We start from the raw sequence: 21,815 nt of genomic DNA, 5'->3' as shown, positions 1-21,815 counted from the left end.
TCCTAGTTGACACCCACACTGCAGGCAAAGGCACAACAGCGAACTAGCTAGGCCGCTCAGGATGACCCCAAGAGGCTGCCGGCGCTTCTGCCTAGTAGCGCTGGCAGGAATTAGCTTCCCTGCCCTGCTGCTCTTCGTTTTACAGACCGCTTTAGTTCTGTGCGAGGTGAAGGAGTCGGAGGCCTCCACGCATGCGCTGCAAGTGCTCCACGAGCCCGTCTCGAAGAGCGTCCCAACGAACGATGAGAAGGCAGCTTCTTCTGAGGCGCCAACGGAAGCTGGCAACCACCCTGCACACCCTTGGGAAGCTACCTGTGGATCCTACAAGTCCATTACTTTGCAATATCCTCAGCTTAAGGCCCGTGCGACTTATGACCTCATGCTTCCCGTGGACGACGCGCCCTTTAACGGCTGGGTTTGCAAGGCCTCCGAACCCCTTTTCGGCATAGACGAGTATCCTCCGTTATTTAAGAACCTTTTTTCGATCCTTCTTGGCGATGACGACAGCACGCCGGAGGAACAAAAGACGCCCCGTCCACTGCACAAGCACAAGGAAAAGCATGTCTTCTTTGCCTTCAACCCCTGCAGACTGCTGCCTCACACGTGCTTAGGGTCTCGTGGGCGGCTGTTCAAGTTCGCAGCAAAACTGGAAAAGCCCTACGACCCTGAAGAGGAGATCAATCACTTGCTCTCCCTCTTTCTTAAGCTCCCCGATAAGCCCTCGGAGGCTCCCGGTGGAACCCCAGAAGGGCCACCTGCGAAAGAGGTGCTCGATTCAACGGAGTGTTTACAGAATGTGTTACCCACCAACACCACGCTGCTGTACGCCCACCACGGGGCATCGCTGCAGCAGCACCCCAACAGCAATAGCCTGGGGGGCCTGTGGTCAGATCCCGATATTTCGGATGATCCGACACCCTGGGAACCCCTAGATCCCGAAGATCCTTACCAGGGGCTTCAAGCAAACTTCCGCCATATTCACATCTTCTGCCCCGATTCTTTCTTGCACACGCACGTTGTGCTCAAGTGCCCCCGCCCTCCAGCGTTGGACAGCACCAAGTTCACGAACTGCGAGCACGTAGACCCCTGCCACTTCAAAATGGAGCTCACAACAGAAGCAGCCTGCCCTGCCGTCGTAGATTACACGGGAAAACTCTTAGTACACAGCGCTGCTGCACCGCCCCCTGCTGCCCAAGCAGCAGCGCCAGCTGTGGCGGCAGCGACGGCCCCAAAGCACTCCGAATCAAAAGACAAGCAAACCAACGCCAGCAGCGAGAAGCAGAACAGGCCGCCTTCGGAGCCTCAGACACAGAGCACCAGCGAGCATTCGAGCTCAGCTTCTTCCAGCAAGGAAAACCCACATGTGGGAGCAGCAGCAGGAGCTGGGGCGTTTTCGTCGTCTTCTGGTGGCGGAACTTCCCCCGCATTGTACCAGCAGACGCACAACAGCAACGGGGACTCCGCTAAGGGCCAAGAGGCCCGGTGGCCACTCTCCCTGTCGTTCGTCTTGGTGCTGTGCATTCGCATAGCGCTGTGTGCGTTGATCTTCGCATGGATCATCTACGCGATAAGGGACTGGACGCAGACAAAAATGGAGTATTCCTGCCTCCCAGAAGAAGGGCAATCGGACATGGCCGGCGCTTCTGGCACGCTAAACTCCTATGACAGCTGCGTTAAAGCCTTAGCCGAGGTCACCCGCGTGGGGGGGGACGCGGCGGAAGGCAGCGGCAGGGCCTTGGAACTCGCCACTAAATACACAGGTCTGCCAGCGCCTTTCTCCGGAGATGTATCAGGGGGAGCTGTGGCCTCAGGGCCCCCAAGAAAAGTCCTTAGGGGCCTCTACTCCTCCCCGGGGAGGCGGTTCGTCAGCGTTTGGCTGCCGCACACACTAGACGCGGCGGCGTGCCGCGCGCATGCTATTTCTATGGGTGTTCAGAACTTCTGCAGAAGTGTGTTTCACGGATACTCTGGACGGAGAGGGGCAGCGGGGGAGTTCTCAAGCAGCCACTTCACCCACGACGGCGTCCAGTGGGACTGGACCGATTCGATCGACTGCCAAGACCTTAGCCCAGGCGTGCACGACGCCGCAGAGGCAACGCAAGCTACTGGACAGACACCCGCACTCAGTGGCTATGAAACCATCTCATAAGAAGGGGCTCCACGAAAGCGACTACGCTTCTTGCGCGAGCCTCGCTGCTACCGAGTAAAGCTTCAGACAGCCAGCAGGAAACAACGGCTCGCGCTAATAAGGACACTACAGGCTCTAAGGCCTGGCCAGCCCCTGCGAGCGCCAGCGCCGTACGGGGGGGCACCGTCAGGCTTGCTACGCTGGTGCCCTCACGTGGGCAAAAAGGGATCATTTTAAAGGAGCTAGAGAGAGTGCACAACAAGCACATAGAGGCAGCTTTCGCGTCAGAGCTATGTATACACTAGCTTTTTCTGTTGCAGAAGCAACAGCGACAGGTTCGCAGGCGGAGGGGAGGGGAGGGAGGGGCTCATCTGCGCAATAAATCCTGTTCATCATGTCTTCTCTTGCTGGCTAGCAGCGGCTGCGAGATTGCATTTGTTGCGTAGCGTGCTGCGGCTACCCCACGCGGTGCCTTGGACAGGGCAAAGCCTTCGCCCCCCCTTCACCCCACCCAACCCCCTGCCGCCATGCAAGAGCCTGCTCTGAGCTGCTCTGCTTCAAGGATATTCTCCCCTGATTTCCTCGTTCTCTACTTGTAGTACTTATACGCGTCCGCAGGGATGTAGTCTTCATCTCTTTCCAAACCGAGTTCGCTTTGCAGCTGCTTCTCGTCTGTCTGCGTTCGTTCAGCCAGAAGCTGAATCAGCTGCAGACACCGGCGCTTCTGCAGGGCCCAGGCGGCGTGGAGCTTCGCATGGAGAGTTTCCGCTGCCGCCGCTGCAGCTGCGCTCACCGGCTCGCCGCTGCGCTGCTGCTGCAGCCGCACCTTGCGCTGCATCTCCGCTGACACACGAATCAAAGAATTAGAACAGCCAGAAAGAGACATAACAACGTGTCAGTAGTGTGCTACGAGGCAGGGTGTTCGCAGACTGCAGGTGCAGATCGACACACCTGAGACGACTTTGGCTTGGAGGCCCTCTAACATGCCGCTACGAACACGCGCTTCTTCTCGGCGCTGTCGCTCTGCTGTCTTTTGTTTTATGAACTCTGTACAGGGCAATGTGCGGTGCAGTACCATCTGATGAAATTAGAAACAGCGGTGTATTTACGCTCCAGTTCCTTTACTTTCTCGCGTGTCTCTAGAAACCGAACCGAATATGCATAGCGGGGGCAATATAATGCAGCAGTGCCACATAGTTTTAGGCGGTGTGAGCCGAGTACCTTGAATCCCAGTGCTTATAGCCTCCCGATTCGCTTCCGACAACACGAATTGTCTTTGAGAATACATAAAGACCTGCACTTTTTGTTGCCACCATGATTACGTTCAGAGAATAACATAAGTAGGACTTCACCTTAACAATCCCATATCACATATATTTGACTCAACCACGTAAATGAACAAGCATTGTAGGTATGCAATCCTTGGAGCTTACTCTTGTCTTTCCAAGATCCTTGGAGATCAGATAATCTTCGGCTACTAGCTTGTCCAGTAACCGCTCTAACTCGGGTTTTTTAATAGCACGTTTCAGATTGTCAAATATCTGAGAGAATTTCATTGCAGTGGAATGCTCATCTAACGTGTTCTCTTATAGCGGGCGGCGTACGAGTTGCACGTTGTAAGGCCTGTTCTGCTGCCGCATGTAAGAAAGAAGAAGATGGCTGGGGGAAGGCGCATCTTCTTTTGTGCAGGCATTCGCGCTGTCTACTTTTGTCTTTTTCTTCCGTGGTTGCTTCTGTGTCATGGTTCTCTTGCTTCCTCCGCTTACAGGAGGCAGCTCGGCTGTCGGTGGCTGCGTTAAGCCTGGCGTGGTAGATGAGCTCATTCGGATATTCAATTAGAAAGCACAAAAGGGCCGTCCAATTACAAAACTCGCAAAGTGTAGTTCGGTAGCTGTGGTGGCTGTTGAACGTTCAGAAATTCATGGAGTGCATTACGAATGCCCTTTCAGATGTACACACACCACGAGCAATTTCTAGTTTACACATTCGGGCACCCGGACTAGGATGCCATTATATCCTTACCGTTGAGTACTTTACGACACAGGGAAAACCCACATCCACCGTTTTGAAAAGTGTATGATGCTGATTTTCCACAGGCCGGAAACCATTGCTGCATACACAAAGTTTGAAAGGTGCTCTTTCAATAGAACACGCCTCTTCTCCTCAGATGAAACCAAAACTGAAGAGGGGGAATATTGTTGCGGTAATTTAAGACATCTAAGCAGGAGTGAAACGATATGCAGCACAGTTTGGTTCATGTCTCGCTGCGTACATTCGAGGATTTTTAGATGTTCACTTGAAGGGCGTCATTTCGCACCACAGCTATGTAATACAGGGATGGCATCTTTTACTGCAAAAGCCATGGAAGGCGCATTGAACAAAAAATAAACTGGAAAAGCAAAAAAATGTTGAGGATGCATGCATAGACGACAAAATAGGAAGGTGATTTACTAAGGGTATACGAATTGGAAAAAAGCAGCTAGAAAGCACATAATGATTCGGTCCACACATGAGAGCAAGATGGTTGAACAAGATCGGAAGTATATAAGAAGCAGAATTGCAGGCTGAATTCACGAGCGGCAATGGCCCCAGCAGTGCAGTCAAGAAATCTAGAATGTAGAAGCGCCAACCTAATATTTCAGCGTGCATTAATTTAAAATAGAAGACAAAACACATTGGGCTAAACACGGGACGAAAGTGGACAGCATAATGGACATGCCCGTATTCCAGACGCGGTGAAGGCCACTTACAAATGAGATTCGAGGAACAAGCTCCTGGAGCTTCTCACTCCTATGAAACCATTTGGTTCAAATCACCTGCACAAGGGGTAGGTGAAGCCATCGATTCGCTTTCACCGGAAACGCGAAGGCAAACTGCAAGGAATTCAAAGTTTCGGAAAGTGCAAGCATTCATGAGGATAACGCCATCCGACTCTCCCGAAGGGGTGAGGTACAATGGAAGTGGAAAGCAGTAAATCGCAAAGCGCAGAATGTGTTGTTAAATCGGCGATAGCCAGCAGGTTTGCAGATCTACTAGCCTACGCCTATGTGTCTTACTGTACATTGTCTCGGCACGCGTCTAGGAATACGTCCGCCTTGCAGTTTGATCCGAAAAGGAGGGGAATCATTAAACATTATAGCTATCTGCTCTTTCTTTGGCTTATAAAGCAGTGAAATAAAATCATAGCTGCACAGCATACAGGGATGCCGTCTGTGACTAGAAAACACTGAATAGCGAGTTTTCGTTTGAAACTTGTAGTTGATAGTTCAACTGGAATGTAGAGATCTCCCTGTGTTTGCTGATGTGGAAGCTAACTACGTGAGTTAAGGTGCTCGCGGCCATTTAGTAGGCGGCCTATTTGTGCAGGGAGCTTCAGCATTCACAGAAACACCGAAGCAGGTTCCTTTTAGCGTTGAATGACATGATCAAAGGGTGCCAGCACGAAAGAATGCACACTCTTTCTTTGAGTAGTGTAAATCTTTCTCTCGCTGCTTCATTTTTTCGGTGCGGTGCAATCCTCAGGCACTGCCCGAATTGCTTCGGCCAGTGTACTTTGTACGCCCTCTTCTAAACTTATATTATTTGCTCTGCCTGATCAAAGTCCTTATTTTCAAGACGTTTTGTCAGCTTGCGGTGAGTCCTTGTTCTCATTCTTCGCCATCCTGAAATTCCTCCTTCCCTCTACGCCCCCTTTCTGCTCACTCCCCTTTTGCTCTGCTGAAGTTTGCTGCTTGACCTTCGAACGACTGATTGGACCCCTTCGATTCTGCCTCCCCCTCCCCCGTGCTGCCTCTAGCAGCTCATGTTATGCTGCGCTTGTTCCTACAGAGTCTGCTTTATCTATTCTCGCTTGGATCCGTTGCTTTGCTTCTTGTATTCTTTTTCTTTCCTCCTCTACCCACTCAAAGTCATCCGGTCGCATGATGTAGACAGTAAGCCACGTAATCCCAATGCCAAAGCCAGCAAGCGTACAACCCATAACCGCAACCTGCAACAACGGCGACATGGATCTGCAAGCTCCCCTATGCATTTTTCTCAACAGTTCAGCACAGACAAGCAGAGTTGGCTGTACCTAGAGTACAAATAAGTCGACGTGTGTGCGACGAGAGGCACAAACCTATACACATGCTACGCATAGGCTCATGCTGGCTGCTCCTAGAGTCAGATCGAAAAGGTTTGCAAGGTCGGCACAGACGAACATGACTCTAGACCTAGATTTACATATACATATGTACATGTTTCCGCCTCCCTGCAAGTGCGGCTTCACGCATCTGTGTCGCTGTTCGTACCTTGAGTTCCTTTGAGAATCTTTGTGGCTTTCCGTACATAAACTGATGAAACTGCTCTCTGCTGATGCTGCGAGGGTCGGGAGCGCCCTGTGGTCTTTGATAAGTCCCGTCATAAGGATCTGGCGCCAGAGGTCTTTGAGCCTCAACTTCGTCTGCGGGGTGTACATACATATCCGTTCCCGTTTTGCCCTTGGCATAAGGATTCAAAGATCCGAAACGGCGGATCATACCTCCTGCGGCTCCAGCCGCGGCTGGATGTGCGCGTGGTGGTGCTGAGGCTGCCCAGTTGAGTGAGAGACAAGCTCCCGAGGCTGGAAAAGGCTGCCAAGGTCGTGCTGCTGCTGTTCCTCCTCCGTTAACACACGAGAGAATCCATCTGCGAGGCACGCGAGCGTTCAGTGAGACTGCGGAGCGACCGTGCATGCGCAGGACTGCTCGCGGCAGCAGCCGCCAGTGCGCCACAGAGAGCATCTGATCCACGTTGTTAATGCTGGCAACTATGGGGAGATGGCGAGTGCTGCACTCTACACGGCCACAGGCGCTGAGGCTGCTGTTTCTGTTGCGCCGGATCCGTTCTCAGTCGCTGCAGTTGTCAGGGTTGCTGAGTTTGCCACGCCAAACTGCATCACTTGCCGCGTTCCATCTCCAGATGGAGAGCTGGCGCCCGGCAGTTCTCCAAGCAGTTGCGATTCGTTAGCTAGGGCCAAAAGAGATGCAAATCGAACGATTTTGGGATACTCTCGAGCGCTGGAAACAGGCTGGAGCTCAAGAAACTGACGCCTGCGATTGCACTTTAGGTTGACCAAAACAATGGAGAATATACACCTCAGCTGGTTTCTGCCTGCCAGTCCTTTGGGAAGTGAAGGCGTCAGAAGGAAAAGAGATACATGAGACGTCCACGTAAGCCAAAGATATTCAAGAAATTTCGACGATGGGGCTGTGTTGTACGTCCTGCAGTGTCTGCACTCCTCGCTTTGGCTGCGACTCAGCCCAGTCCAAGAGATGCCTTTTATGTAATGATGTATTGACGTAAAGAATCATTGTCTGCCAAGTCCTCTGTGCATGTCCCAACTGCCTTGTGCGTTGGCTGCATGCGCATGCGCGGGAGAACCTGGAAATCGAGCCTGATAAGTTAGAGGCACCGAAACGAATGAACGGCGCCCCTGAGGATTTGAAACCATCGGGTGGTGTTTTCTCCTCGTCTTTTGTGTTCTTAGTGGGCATACCGTAGGGATTAGGCAGTGTTGGGCATCGATTTTCTGGGAAAGCCTTTCGCACGCTGGATCAACTTTTTCTTCTCTGGGGGTTTGAAGGCATTGAGAAGAAGGCTTATAGCGGCGGACGACTCCTTGCTTCACGTCCAGGGATGTTGATGCTCCAGTTTGTCGCGGGAGCTCCACAAAATCCGCTGGGTTGCACTCACGGCCTGCGCTTCGCTGAAAAGAAGCCAACTCCCTTCCCTGGCTCTCCTGCACGCTGCATCGCCGGATCGTTCTAGAGCGTGGAAGAATGCCGGCGTCGCTTCCTTGCAACGCTGTTGCGCGGTGCTCGTAGATCTCGATTTTAACTCCCCCTTTCCCGCTGCTTGCCACTGCTGTTGGCGCTGCTGACGATGGCGGAGCTGGTGGATTCTTCGTCCCTGCCAGCGCCTGAAACAGCGAAGAGGCCACGCGCGTACCCCGACGATCAGCAGCCCCTTGCTGGGAGAAGAAGGAGGGAGTCTGCGCGCACAGATGCCTCCGAAGGGGAAGACGCCTTCTCGAACGGCGCGCGGCAGCAGTCCTTAGGGGCCTCTTTCTCGACAAGAATGGCTCTTGAGCAAGAACCGCTTGGCCTTAAGGCTGTCGTGCAGGAACGCCGCCACGCTGGAGGCGAGATCGATGCTCTCGAAGACAGCCTCATGGCCTTGCTGCTGCCCAATGCATGCAGTGTTGCACCCCCCTCCGGAGCTGAGGAAGTCTCTGATCAGCGACTTTCGGGGTCCAAAGGGCACACAGAGGCGCCTGCCTGCGAAGGCGAAGGCACTTCTGCGTCTCGCGCCTCCTCGCCCCCTCTGCCTGCCGCGGGAAAGCTGTTGCCGCTGGGAGCAGCCGATGTTTTGGCAGCAGCAGCTTCGGCAGAGAACAGTGCTGCAGCCGTCGCCGCAGAGGCACCCCCTGTCAGGGTGCAGAATGTGATCGCAAGCGGCCGAGTGTCTGTTGAGGGGCGGAGGAGCGCCTGTCTGGACTTGAGACGCATTGCCGTCAGCTGCCGCCTTGCAGAATACAACCCCCGTAAAGTCAATGCCTGCATCATTCGACTCAGGAAGCCAAAGTGCACCGGTCTCATCTTCAGGTCGGGTAAGTACTGAAAGGCTGAAGGCGCACCGCGTAAGCCGGAGCGCTGCTGGCGCGCCAGGCGCGATCTTCAGGAACAGCTGTGTATGCCACGTGTGTGTACATGGGTGCATGTGTATGTGTGTGTGTATGCATGTGTATATGTGTGTATATGTGTGTGTATGCATGTGTACGTATGTGTATGTGTGTGTATTTGTGTGTATGTATGTGTATGTGTGTGTATATGTGGGCATGTGTATGCATGTGTATGTGTGTATGTGTGTGCATGTGTATGCATGTGTATGTGTGTATATGTGTGCATGTGTATGTGTGTATATGTGTGTATATGTGTGCATGTGTATGTGTGTGTATGTGTGTATATGTGTATGTGTGTGTATGTGTGTATATGTGTGTCTATGTGTATGTGTATGTATATATGTATATTTGCATATATGTATGGCCTGCAGGGCGGGTAATGGTGACGGGTGCACAGAGCGAAGACGCTGCTCTCCGAGCTGCACGACTCCTCGTGAAAATGCTGCAAGCCGTTTTAGGCGCTCCCACGCGGTCCTCAGCACTGGCAGCAAGAGAGGAGGGGAGAGGCGGAGAGGCGGAGAGGCGGAGAGAAACAGCGCTGGGAGATGCAGCAGCAGACAGCGGGCTGCGCGCACTCTCAGTAGACACCGGCAGCTCTTCTCCGGATGGGGAGGGCGCGGGAGAGACGGCCTCTGTGAAAGCAGCAGTGGCTGCGGGGGGAGGAGGAAGCACTTGGAGTGCTGTGGGTGCTGAGCAGTCGGAAACATGCAGTCTCACAAACTCCGCGATTGCTGCACGAAAACAAGAAACAGACTCCCAGTGCCTCCCTGAGAGCAGTGACGGAGCCGGAGGCCTTCAAGCCAACGGCCGTACCGGTCGCACTGCCTCCAAAATTCAGCTTACCGAATTCGCCATTGAAAATATCGTGGCGACGGCGGATTGTGGCTTGCCGGTGCGGCTAGAAGGCTTGGCTTTTGATCACAAGGAATTCTGCAGCTACGAACCTGAACTGTTTGCTGGTAGGTGGCTGCTGGGATTCGTGCGTTGTTGCTCGATTCGATGGCCTCCACGCCCCCCTTTTGTGTCGCTTTAGGGCGCTTCTCCCCTTCGCTCGCCGTCAACTGAAGTTTTTGCCTGGGCGCTCATGCGCAACTCTTACCTTGGTGCATCTTTCCCTGCTACTCGCGCTTTGCTTCGCGGTAACGCTCTGTCTCCGTGGTCTTTTATTCTCTTGGTTGGCTTCTTCCAGCGAAATCCCGCCGCAAGAAGGAATTCCCTTTCCGCGAATTGCTGGGCTGCTGCCATAGCTGATTTTAGGTGCTGCCCCGTCATTTTGTCTGTGTACCCAAACTTCACTCCATTTCTGCCCTTCTTGCATGTAATTCCAGACCCAGGCAGCAAGCTGGGGTGCGTAGGTGTCTCTACACTTGAGGGCTGCTGCCGTGTCGTCCGCAGGCCTTGTCTACCGCTACAACCCGACTCCATCTCTCAAGGCTGTCCTGCTTATCTTCGTCAGCGGCAAAGTTGTGATCACCGGCTGCAAGACGGCTGCGGAGATTCAAGAGGTTTTCCATTCCTTCTTCCCTGTGCTTCTCAAATACCACACTTGAAACAGACAGCAAAGGCGGTCGCAGAGCCTTCTCCGTCCTTTTGTGGCTCCGGAAAAGGGGGGTTTACTGCGGAGCCGTGTGCGTGTATTCACGTTCGGGGCTTTAGTGCATGGTGTCGATGTGTCGTGAACGACTTTTTGCTTTCGGCCCCAGGTTCTAATTGCCTTCCATTCCCGACCCTCCCTTTGAATCCGTTTCCTTTAGGGATCTCTCTAAATCTGTCTCGCTTTTTGCGCTGCGCGCTGCTTCTGTTTCTGTGCTACTGTACTGCGTTTCCACGCAGCCACACAGCGAGCAAAAGCCCCTCGATACTGAACCTCTGGCGAAATTTTTCCATGAGACTAACTTGACGCTCATTTACCTGTTTCATGCTACTTGCTAAGTTTTACTTGACGAGACCTTCTTAAGGATCCCGGACTTGAATTTCACAGCAAGGCGGCTGCTTCTAGGGCTCCACAGCGTTCAGAGCAGTAGCATTTGGTACACTGTGGAGTTTGACTCTATGCTTCAAAGTTTTGAACCAAGTAACTGGAACTATCAATTTGGTCTTAGGCTTACATCGCAGCTTTGGCGGCAAACGGCTACGGACTCTTCACGTCTGCTGCCATCAGATCACCGGTCCTCCCTTTCCCGGTGACTGTGTGTATTGCGAACAGCCGGTAACAGGGGTAAATACACAAAAGGGTGAAAGGCAACAAAGACAGACTTGTCTTGTTTGTTTGCATCCCTTTTGCCGCTAGGGAACTACGTATGTGGTCCAGCAGGCATGCAGGTAAAAGAAGCTGCGTAATGAGGGCGCAGTGATGAGGTTATTCTAGTGCATATTTTGACATGAATACCTGGTAAGGTATCTGCCTGCTGCTCAGTCTAATTATTCTGTTGTTGTGCAATTGATTCTATCTTCTACGCTGTACGTCTTAAAAGGTAGGCTAGTTACCCTGATTTCCTGGCCATTTGCGAATGTGAGGCTGGTAGTTAGTGACAATAGAGGAGGCAAGGTAGAAAATAACGCAGAAGTCGATAGAAAAATGACAGGAAAATGTTATGAAGCGATGTATTAATTGATGCTTCCCGAAGTTTTGAGGATCTCGGCCACTTTTGGAGGCAGCGCCAAAGAGGATCCTTCTGGGTTAGGGCCGAGCAGAGGAAAGTGCAAGCACTCATCAACGCAGCACCAAGAACGGTCACCTCAAAAAATTACAAACACCACAGGCTAAAGAAGCACGTGCAGTGCTGCATTTAATTTTTTCATAGTTTCCCCGCCCTGGGGCACATCAACGAAAGGCACGCACTGCAAAACAAAGCCTGCTTATATGTCTCACGACAAAAGGATCAATTACGGGTTTAATGGAAGCATAATTTGATTAAACTCAAAGAAGTAACAGAACAGGTTTCGTTGGTTGCTCATTTATTCATCAGAATAGTCAATCGATGATGCATTGAGCGACCAGGAACAGAACCTCCATGCGTCGATTTTCCCAGGGATCAGTTTCTTTTGTCTTCTGAGCAAAAAGGACAGCTCTACCGAACAAAGACCTTTTATTGCCTGCAGCAAAACTTATTCTTTTGCACTCGGCTACTGAGATTTGTCTCCCCTTGTCTGCTTTTTCCCTTTTCCTCATCCACTCTGCGTCCGCTGCGGCCCGAGCAACAGCACCACTACCTAGGTGCCTGCCTGTGCCTTGTTCACCCGCCGTTCTTTGCCTTCCCAGCCAAACAAGCTTATTTGTAAACAGTGCCTTTTCTTCCTTTCCATAATTGCTCTCCCCACATTGCTGAGCACCCGCTGCTTCTGATGTCTGGGTTCGCATTTGCATCGTGCTTGCTGTAAGCGGCAGTGCCGTGCGGTATTTTAGCTCCCGCCCATGAGCAGGAACGCTCTTTACTGCGCATTTCAACTTTATTTTGACTCCGCGCTCCAAATTCAATCACTGTAGCAACGCAGGTGACACTGCGACCGCTCTAGCATTTGAAGAATCAGCTAAACAGGAAGCGCAGCTACGGCACAGGGCGGATGGGGCTTACTCATAAGCACTTTTGGTTTTTTATGCCCCTTGCTTCTATTCTCCTAGGGATATCGCTCTCTTCAGAGCAGAATACTGTCTCGGGGAGGAGCTGCTTCCCCCTGTTCAAATGGACCAGAGCAGTGCCCTGCACGTGTTTTTCTCTTTGAATTCCCATGCTTGGGGCTATTAATTTGCGTCTTTAATACGGATTCTGTTTTGAATTCCTATTTTCATCCTTTCCTATTGGCAATGCTGAAGCGTATCCAGGAGGTTTCTTCCGTTGCCCCCTTTTCTATGACCTGCAACCCATGCTTCTGTGCATCCTGTCGACCGTCTGACTTCACTTGTAGTTGCTTTAGGGCATTCTTTCCCTTTTATTGTCTGCTGGACACTGTCGCCTAACTTTTTTCTTCAAGATTTTGCCGCCAACCGCCCCGCTTCCCCCCGGCAGGCGCACGTGCTTGGATCGCCATGTGCGCCAGCACGTGAACGAGCAGGCGCGTTTGCGGCGCTCTCTGCCCCCAGGAAACCCTTTTCCTGCTATTGAGAACGACATTTCGATGGAACCACCGCTCTATCCTGCGACACTCGACGTAAAGGCGCTCTTGGTCGCAGTAGCTTTAAGTGTCCTCGGTATTGTTGCACTGTACGCGGGTCTGTGGTGGTGCACGAGGGAACGGGGCTCATCCCGAGGGAATGCGCGTGGAGATCCCGGGAAGGCAGAAGGTGTGGAGTCTGGCCGTATGCCCTCGTCTGCGGAAACTATGTGGGGGAACTCTTGCGCGTCGTCCGCCACCCCAATTAACGGGGGGGAGAGACGTGTGGGCACGATAGACCGCGGTATGAAAAAGAGGGCGTCAACAGCAAGACTGGGTACATTAGGCACCTGTGCCTCCGTCCTCTCTTGGTTTCCAACACCCACCGCTGGCATGAACCTCAAGCGGCTAAGGTCGCGCAGGGCAAGAGCCAAGAGGGCTCGCGCAAGGCTGTCAAGGTCGCGTACGGCACGGTCGAGACGTGGGCAGTGTTACAGCCGTTCGGAGCAGTCTCTTGAGGCTTCTCCTCCGGCGTGTATTTCGAGGAGGAGTCCTTTGCCGCATGTACAAGGGCGAAGCAGATCTGTGGCCGGAGAGGAGATCTTGTCGGCGGGGTCCGGATTTGGAAAGGAGATGCGAAGCCTTCCAGGGTGTGACGGTGGGTGTGGTGGTGGCGCAGTGGGGTTGCTTAAAGGAGAGGGCATTTGGGGAGCGGGGAGTAGCAGAACACAGTCGGGCGAAAGGCATTTGTTTGGGTTGCATATGTTGCAGAGGGCCACCACTCTGAGACTAGACAGAGCTCTGTCCGCGTATGCGAGAGACTATAACCTCGTGATTGATCCAAGCAACTGAACGCATGCTACACGTTCTAGCCTCCACCTCCTGTCTCGCAATTGCTAATATTTCTAAAGGGTGTGTTAGGTAGGTCCGCAACGAACCGCAGTAAGCCCAGACAAAACCCTTGGGGCAGTTGCTATCTATGAGGGACCTTGGCTTGCACACACTGCCACGCCGCTTTGAGGTAGCTGACGACCTCACGGGCCTGCTTTCGTGCTTGATAAGCCTGTTTATTCGGTGGCGTAGGTGTACATGTTGGTGTCGTTTTTGGCATAGAGGTGAGAGATGATGGAGGGCGGAGGCGGAGCACAAACGCGCTGTCAAGGGCCCCCTAATCAGTTTCGGTGCCGGGCAAATAGCTCAAGGGGTCACAGCGGGGTGCCACTTCGATCGAGGTGACGGACGGGTTTTCGCACGATGCGGCTCTGTTTGAGACTTTTTTTTACCGAAAGCCGAAACGCTAAGTTTCACAGCCTTTTAAATCTTGAGCTCTGGGCTCTATACACGCTCTCTAGCAGAAGAAGTTCTAACGAGCAGTTTCTGTGTGAAGTGGCCAAAGGTGAGCACGCCCTGCGAGCCCGCCTGCAGAGGCCACCCAGCGCCCACTAACTTTAGCGCTCCGCCTCTAGGGTAAGAACAGCCACGTGCTTAGTTTTAGGGTTGTGTGCTCTGGCAGTTAGTGAGGGGCCTCGGGATTTAGGAAAGACTTTTGGAGGGAGCAGGGTGGATGGTTTTAGGTGCCCGTATCTACACTAAGCCGAAGAGCGCTCTGTTGTAGGCGTTCCACATGGCGTTATTTCTTCCCCCTTCCCCATATGTGCACTGCAGCCCACTACTGGCCAAACACACACTCCATGGGGGCAGTGAGGGGAAGGGGTAATGGTGCCGCGGCGCACGAGGGGGAGAAGGATGGCAAGGCGTCCGTTGGCGCGTAGAGCAGAGATAATGTCGTGTTGTTTAGAGGAAAAGTTGGGGTAACCTGCTAGCCAGAGAGAGGGCGAAACAGAAACGTCCACCGGAAACAAAGGGGGTGCCCTAGAGGTTATCAGACGCGCAGGGGTGCCACCCAGAGCGAGAACCCCTGGGGAGAGCCGAAAGCCAGTCACTAATGAAGGGAATCAGTGTGAGAGACTTCGAACCATTGAAATTCGTGGTATCGAACCAACGAGAATGCACCAGTGGGCAAAGGGGGCCCTCTCTTCGTTGGTAGGAACCCGTTGGTAGCGATCTGAGGACCTGTGGCGCAAGTCTCGTTTGACCATCCATTTGTGTCGCCCTGCGGCATATTTGCTGCTGCTAGCTTCTTTTGTGCCTACCTGGTGCTCATTTTTCTCGAACAGCGTGTTTTTGCACTTCGTTAGGGCTTCCTGTCGCTCAATACGAAGGGGTGCCGTCTGCTGCCGCTGCTGCTGCCAGTGCTCCGACCGGAACGCGCGCGGTCTGCGGCACACAGGACGACAGCCCCCGTGTCTGCCTATGAAACTTTGAGCCTTAAAGGTGGGAGAGGCTTCTCGCGGGGCCTCGAAGCACCTCCCGTGCCAATTCAGGCTCCGGACACCCTGGCGTCGTTGCTCAAGCAGCGCGCGCCCCTCCTGCTGTACAGACACACGCCGTGCGGGAACGCCGTCCTCCCTCCACCGCCCTTCCCCGTGTGCACATTTGTCGGCGCCGCTTTGGGGCTGCTGCGTCGAGCCTCCCGAGTCGCAGACGCGCGCACGCCTCATGGGGAGGCCCCTAACAGTCTTGAACCGAGCACCACATGAGCAGTTAAGGGGCCACCGCCCGACCGCACCAGGCTGACCACCGTGGAAGGCCCCCCATATGGCATCCGCACCCACTTCAGAGCCGGCAGCCCCCCAGGCGCCCTCCTCCACGCCCCTAAGGGATCATGGGGGCCCCCTAATGCCCCAGATGGCTGTGCACTTGCAGAGTCGTTACCCCCAGGGAGGAGCTCCCCGTGCAAGCCCCCCCGCAGTATCCTCCGGTGCCGTCTCTGGAAGCGCACAGCCGCCGCTTGTGGGATCGGCCGCTGCGCCCCCTGCAGAGGCCCCAGTGCCTCCTCCTGACGGACAGGCGGGAGTTTTGGCGTCTTCCGCTGCCAGTCAGAGGCGTCCTCAGGTGTTCCCTGAAGACGCCGTTCCTTTCGTGCGTGGCAAGGCAGAGGCTGTCTACCTCCAGGTCGAGCGTCAGCCGCACCGGAGTTGCACTGCCCTCGATAGAACGGATTCGCGTCCTCCGGGGGAGTTTATTCGACGGCATGGTTTCAGCCGCCCCTTGCAGGCTTACCAAGTTGCATCGTGGGCTGTCTTTGGCCTTGATATTTTGGCCTTCTATCTGGTGGTGGTTCCCGCGGTATCCGTCGCGCTGAAGGCCGTCTTCGGCGTCCTCTTTGGTGTCTCTGCGCTCGCGCTCTTCTGCCTCGCTTACTTCTGCACTAGAGCAGATCCTATCGATCCGCTCGCCTTCATGTCGGGGCCGTGGGTGCCTCACGTTGAAGGGGAGACGCCGGAAGAGAGGCAAATACGAGTAGAAACGGAGCCAGCAGCAGCGACAAGAACGTGCAACATTTGCGGGGGCGTTCAAGAACGGAGCAAACATTGCAGGTCGTGCAACAAATGCATCGATGTCTTTGATCATCATTGTATCTGGATCAACAACTGCGTTGGAAAAGCTAACTACAGGTTCGACTTTCTTGCATGCTGATGAAGATCGCGATGCTCGTGACACTGCTAATTGATGATGAGGCAAACCAATCTTGAAGCTGCTGCTTTCCTGCTTCTTCAGTAGGGTATTACTGTGTATTGCGTGCTCACGAAGATGACGCGCTTAACTCATGCAGCTTCTGGTGCTCCGTTTGCTCCTGCTGGGGGTGTCGGTGATGCTGCTCTTGAATTGAGCCGGCAGCTTCCGCTGATGCCGACGCTCGCAGCAGTCTTAGCGGAGTTTATGTTGCTGTGCTGCTCATGACGCGAAGCGGTGTGTGCATGTACCTGCCTGTTGGATATGGGGTCGCTGGTGCTCCCTGCAGTCCCTGTTGCTGCATGCACAATACTCGGGATGATGCGGGTATGCCAGCGGTACGGGAGCTGCCAGGGGTCGTGGCGTGACAGCCAGGGATGCTTTTCTTCATGCCGATTTCGTTGTCTTCGATGGATCTATACCGCCGTCCGTCCTCGGCATGCGCTGTCTCTGCAGCGCCATGTGCATGCACTGCTTGTGGTGTGGTTTCAGGGCCTTTGTTGCCATGCTGGTTGCTGCGGCGGTTATGGTCACGCTGTTAATGGCGCTTTGCCTCTATCAAATTATCTGTCAGGCAGTTTCAGGCAGCAGCGCGCCTCACTGGACAGATGTAAGTCTGCCTCGAGCTTCAAGCCGCATGCTCCTACCCTCCCTGGGGTTGTTTCTTGCTTGGCATGTCACCTGCCGCGTCTTGCACACAGTTTTCGCTCTGCACAGTACCTTCGACTGTCCTTCGGCACATCCTCGTTTTCGCTTCTGTCAGTGTTACGTTTTTGCTTCTCAGGCGTACGGCGGTTATAACGCCATTCTTTTCTACGTGCTTTCAGCGATTCCAATCGCCCTAAATTTTCCGATCCTGGGATTGGTGCTGCAGCTCCTGCTGTTGCACTTGTACCTCCTCTATCACAACATGACAACCTTCGATTACATCACGATGCGCGTGGAGGAAGAGGTCAGCAAACACAGGATCGCGCCTCTTCACAACACTTTAGCCTCCCCATGCTGGCTAAAACGCGGCTTGCTGCTGCTTCTCGCAAGCGCCAGCCACAGACGCCCCCAGAAGCGCCCCCGTGCGTGCCGCCTCCTGTCACAGCGGCAGGGTCGTCCCGATCCTTACTGTCCATACACTCCAGAGGTGGCCTCCTAATGCGTGTTCAGGTCGAAGAGAAAAGCCCCCGTTTCCGCTATCGAGCCTGCACAGAGTGGATCGTCATAGACAAGAAGTACGCATGCACGCTTGCAACTTCTCGGATTGCCTTCACACCTGCGTCTCTCTGTACACTTGACACGATACGAATAGATGTCTTTTCCTTGGGGCCTCTCGTCTCGCCTTGCTTGCCAGCAGCCCTGCCTCTGTCCGAAGCTTTTTCGCACTTTCTCGCCTCCTCCATCTCTGCTTTGCAGTTCACTTCATGCGGCTTCGTTGCCTGCCTTGAGTACCAACTCTGGCATCCTCTCCCAGTGCCTTCCTATGCCTTTCGCTCTCTGCCGATGTTCGCGTGTGGCATTTCAGAGTTTCATGCCGTAGACTCTTACGCCTGGAAACAAAACAAACAAACAAGCAAACAAACACACACACACACACGCACACACACACACACACACACACACACACACACACACACACACACCAACTATGTCCACCAGCGCCTTTCACAATGGATCTTCCCAATCAAAACTATTTTTTCTTGGGTGCTGCAGGCGTCTGCGCCGAGCGCGGCGAAAGGCTTCAGCAGCAGCCGCTGAAGACTTGCGCGATGTCAGTAATTGCGCGCCCGTGGTCGACCCGATTCCGGTACGTCTAGCACTGTCAGTTTTTTTTGCATTTTGAGTTTTTTTGAGCGCTCCTAGCCCTCACTTCGCACCTGAGCATACCGGCTAGCCACGGCAGCCCGGTGCTCGTCCAATGCCCTTCCTGATTGTAGCCGGATAGTGCGTGGTGGTATCCTTCCTGTGCGCGACGCTGCTCTGGATGTGTGCTGCCACTCTTTCTGCGTACTTGCCTGCAGTCTGGAGCTTTAGATGCATGTGCTTCGCTCGGAAAGGAGGTGAGCGAACGGGAAAAGGCGGCTTTAAGAGGTGCCAGGGTGGGGGCGGTTGGCGGCCACAGATTGCGCTTCTCCGGTCTATTTACGCTCTACCTTGGTTTGTACTCCCTTGCTTTGGGATGTATGCGTGGCTGCATGCTGGTACGCATGTATCCATGGGTTCATGTGTGGCTGATAGTCTGGATGGATGGATGCACGAGTGCATGTATCGATATACGGGTGTATGTAGGCATGTGTGGATGTATGTATGAATGTGTCTGTCTGTTGGTGTGTGAGTGTATGTATATGTGTATGCATGTATAATGCACTGTACCTATGTGTTTAGACCCCTATCTCCAGCACCCCGGCGAGAGACGCCAGGAAGCCTCAGGAGCCGCAACTGCAGCAGCTAGTGGGAGAGCAAGAGGCTCAGACGGTCCATGTGTGACGCCGAGAGCAGAGGAGGCCGCTTAGGAAAGTGGCGGTTGCTTGCTGTTTGGAGTTTGTCCATTTGTTCAAGCAGGTGTGACAGTGAGAGCGGCTCTTAGCAGCAGCAGCAGCAGCAGCAGGTACTGCAGCCGTTGCAACCTGTGCTGCCTTGGGCCGAAACCCCCAGGGAGTAGTTGCCTTAGCTTCCCGCCTGCTCTCTATTTTGGCGTTGTACGATTGGCTGGGAGCAGTCTCTCTATTTGTTCCTGTGGTTGCTGCAGCGGCCTCAGCAGCATGCCCTCTGTTGCATTCTCCGCAGCAGCGCACCTGCTGCGGCTCACCCCAGCTGCAGTGTACGCGTAGAGTTTGGATGCTCTCCGTTTTCTTGTGTCACTGCAAACTGGCAGTGATGGTTTGGTGCGTGTAGTCTAGGAGCTCAGCGCCGCGCTTGGCGTCGAATGCTGCTGCTGCTGCTGCTGCTGCTGCTCGCCTGCGGGGTTGCGATTGACTGACTGTCAGCACCGCATGGGGGCCGTTTGGCACGTGCTGTTTCTTTCTCGGCATGCGGGGGGCTGCAACCATCGATGGAGAGAAAGCGAGAGGCAAACGGGCAGACATACATGCACCCACCTGCGCTGCTGCTCTCCGCGCGCCTTATACGCGGGGGCCGGGGAGAAAGGGGGGGAGGGATGGGTACCTTCACTGCGTTGGCTCCAGACCTTCCTTCCTCACCGTTTGCATGCGTGTTCGTGCTCGCTGCCCATGGCCAGCTCAAGGCGTGGCTGGGTGCGGCGCAAGACACGGCGTAAAAATAGTACACACTAGTTGCCAGGCTTGGAGATAGTCTCGATAACGGCACAAATGGGGGCCTCGCGCAGAGAAGGCGCCCCCTGTTCCTCCAAGGGGAGAGGTGTCGGCTTTTTGCTTGCCGAGAGGCTCTCACACGCAAAGGCGTTTTGTGAGGATTCCAACATCAAGGCTCGGCGCCGAGACACGACGAAAGCGGGGTTGAAGGCGCGCGTCACACAACAGCCACTCAACAAAATCATATGCCACATCCTGCAGAACACCAAATCACCTCAGCACCCATGGCACCCCGAACAGGCAACCACATTGCACCCCCGCTTCTGCCCTTGCATTTGATAAGAGCGAGTAATCCTTCTCTACAGATGCCACGTCTATTACTTGAGCACTCTGGGGAGGGTGCTGCACCCTCCATTCCCAACACCAAAGCTCGCCCTTAGTCTCTCTCTCTTCTCTTTCTTCCTGCATGTTTAGGCAGAAAGAGGTGTCTGCTCATGCAGTGAGGAGGGGCCCCAAGGAAAGCCTCCCCTGCAGGAAATAAGTGCCAGACAATGCTCAGTACACTTCACTGGCCTGAGGAGCAGCAGCACACGCTAAAGTCGATCGCGGAGCCATGATGCCTTCACGAGCCAGCTACGGGGTTAGCGGCTGCGCCTAGGGAAATCCGCATTCCCATATCCGCTAAATGCACATGTCGGTTTCTCAGGCGTGCTGCAATGAAGGCACTTCTGTAATTAGAAGGACGCAATCTGAGTGCATGGGGGCAGTTATCTCACTAGTGCTCGTTGCAGGGTTCTACTCGGCTACATTCTCGTGCAGGAGGCTCGATGCTCGCGCCACGCTGCTCCCCGTGTTTCTTTCGTCTCGAGCGTTCTCCACACAGTCACCTGACGGACGCCTCACTACTAGCTTGCACTAAAACTTATTTAGCTAACGGCCTGCCCACAAGTACTCCTCAACGCTTTGGTAAATTCTCTAGGGATTCTTTCTTTCCTCTCCTGTGTTTAAGCCGCAGGTAATCCTTGCTATCATCCAGCCCGAGGGCGAAGAATACAAATGCCAGGGGTGTGCTGACGAGCAGCCCTACAATGTAACACTTGCTACGGAGCACGTGCCAACGCTAAAGCCATAGGCGAAGTGGAAGGCCAGCAATCACTAAAGTTCCGCTCAGAAACAGAGCAGAGACCGATAGCCCCCTGACTCAGGCAAAGCAAGCAAGCACGCAAGAGCACACACACAATCCAGGATGTTCCACCAAAGGAAGACGTAGGGGCAGCAGGGTGGTAATGCATCTATATCCATAGTTTGTTCGCCAGCACTCCCAGACAATATTTCATAAAAAACCTGTCGAGCAAGCTGTCGCTACCCTCGCTGAACCCTGTTCCTGCCTCTTTGCTCTTTATTCCCTCTCGAGCACTGCTGCCTTCGCTCTTGACTGTTTCTTATGGCTTCCATGTAACCCGAACCCAACCTGTGGCATATACATATTTATACATATCCAACACCTCACCCCTGTGCCGCATCCTGTACCTATGCTCTTCTGTCCCCCTTACGCTTTGCGTTAACCTTCACCCCGGAACCTTGCGTAGGCCCCTTTGGTTTTCCATCTCTGCCTGTTTCGCCCATCCTTCCTCCCCTCTCGATCTGCCATCTCTCGTGCTCTTTTGACATCTTATATGCCCATTATGGCCCTGCACGCATCAGAGTCTCCAGGGGTTTACGCACTGCGCTGCAGCCGCGAGGCTGGCGGAGGTTATTTGAAGTCCAACCAGCGACGCCGGAGTCGTTAACTGCATCAATAAACACCCGCCATGATATACCAACACTCAAGAAACAACTGAATAAAGAGCACTTAACAACATTCCAGCAAAATTTTGAATTAGAAGAGAAGAACACACATAAGCCGCGAATAGCCGCGATCAGAAGGAGCCTTGCCAGATACCGAAGGAAGCACACAGTTAACTTTTTAATTGTCGAAGTAGTGTTCCGGTTTGCGTACAGACATGCATATGTGTCCAATCGAATGCACGAAAAACGATGCTTCATAATGGGCGAGCAC

General features: G+C 53.8%; 5 protein-coding genes across 5 annotated transcripts; 3 read left to right on the top strand and 2 right to left on the bottom strand.

The window, feature by feature from the left end:
- Window positions 1-61: 61 nt before the first annotated feature.
- Window positions 62-2,149, top strand: LOC34619701. Its single transcript, XM_026335255.1, has 2 exons — window positions 62-1,159; window positions 1,301-2,149. The coding sequence occupies exons 1-2, from the start codon at window positions 62-64 to the stop codon at window positions 2,147-2,149; spliced, it is 1,947 nt and encodes a 648-aa protein (XP_026191040.1).
- A 568-nt stretch (window positions 2,150-2,717) lies between these two features.
- Window positions 2,718-3,951, bottom strand: LOC113146813 (homologous-pairing protein 2 homolog). The gene is made up of 5 exons (XM_026335254.1): window positions 3,733-3,951; window positions 3,562-3,669; window positions 3,350-3,422; window positions 3,080-3,175; window positions 2,718-2,971 (listed from the first exon to the last, which is right to left on the bottom strand). Exons 1-5 carry the CDS (start codon window positions 3,949-3,951, stop codon window positions 2,718-2,720), a joined length of 750 nt encoding a protein of 249 aa, XP_026191039.1.
- Window positions 3,952-5,933: 1,982 nt separating this feature from the next.
- On the bottom strand, window positions 5,934-6,840 carry LOC34619700. Its single transcript, XM_022732979.1, has 2 exons — window positions 6,418-6,840; window positions 5,934-6,116 (listed from the first exon to the last, which is right to left on the bottom strand). The coding sequence occupies exons 1-2, from the start codon at window positions 6,838-6,840 to the stop codon at window positions 5,934-5,936; spliced, it is 606 nt and encodes a 201-aa protein (XP_022592258.1).
- Window positions 6,841-8,317: 1,477 nt separating this feature from the next.
- LOC34619699 (TATA-box-binding protein) lies at window positions 8,318-10,378 on the top strand. The gene is made up of 4 exons (XM_026335253.1): window positions 8,318-8,756; window positions 9,200-9,292; window positions 9,656-9,787; window positions 10,224-10,378. Exons 1-4 carry the CDS (start codon window positions 8,318-8,320, stop codon window positions 10,376-10,378), a joined length of 819 nt encoding a protein of 272 aa, XP_026191038.1.
- Window positions 10,379-15,578: 5,200 nt separating this feature from the next.
- On the top strand, window positions 15,579-18,997 carry LOC34619696 (probable palmitoyltransferase ZDHHC1). The gene is made up of 7 exons (XM_026335252.1): window positions 15,579-16,438; window positions 16,989-17,106; window positions 17,281-17,448; window positions 17,655-17,719; window positions 18,198-18,291; window positions 18,506-18,575; window positions 18,870-18,997. The coding sequence occupies exons 1-7, from the start codon at window positions 15,579-15,581 to the stop codon at window positions 18,995-18,997; spliced, it is 1,503 nt and encodes a 500-aa protein (XP_026191037.1).
- The last annotated feature ends 2,818 nt before the right edge of the window (window positions 18,998-21,815 follow it).

The sequence above is a fragment of the Cyclospora cayetanensis genome, unplaced genomic scaffold (assembly GCF_002999335.1).
Source record: "Cyclospora cayetanensis isolate NF1_C8 unplaced genomic scaffold, CcayRef3 CcayRef3_contig_63, whole genome shotgun sequence".
Classification (NCBI taxonomy): domain Eukaryota; phylum Apicomplexa; class Conoidasida; order Eucoccidiorida; family Eimeriidae; genus Cyclospora; species Cyclospora cayetanensis.
The sequence above is the reverse complement of the archived record's forward strand: the minus strand, read 5'-3'. Positions and strand labels throughout refer to the sequence as shown.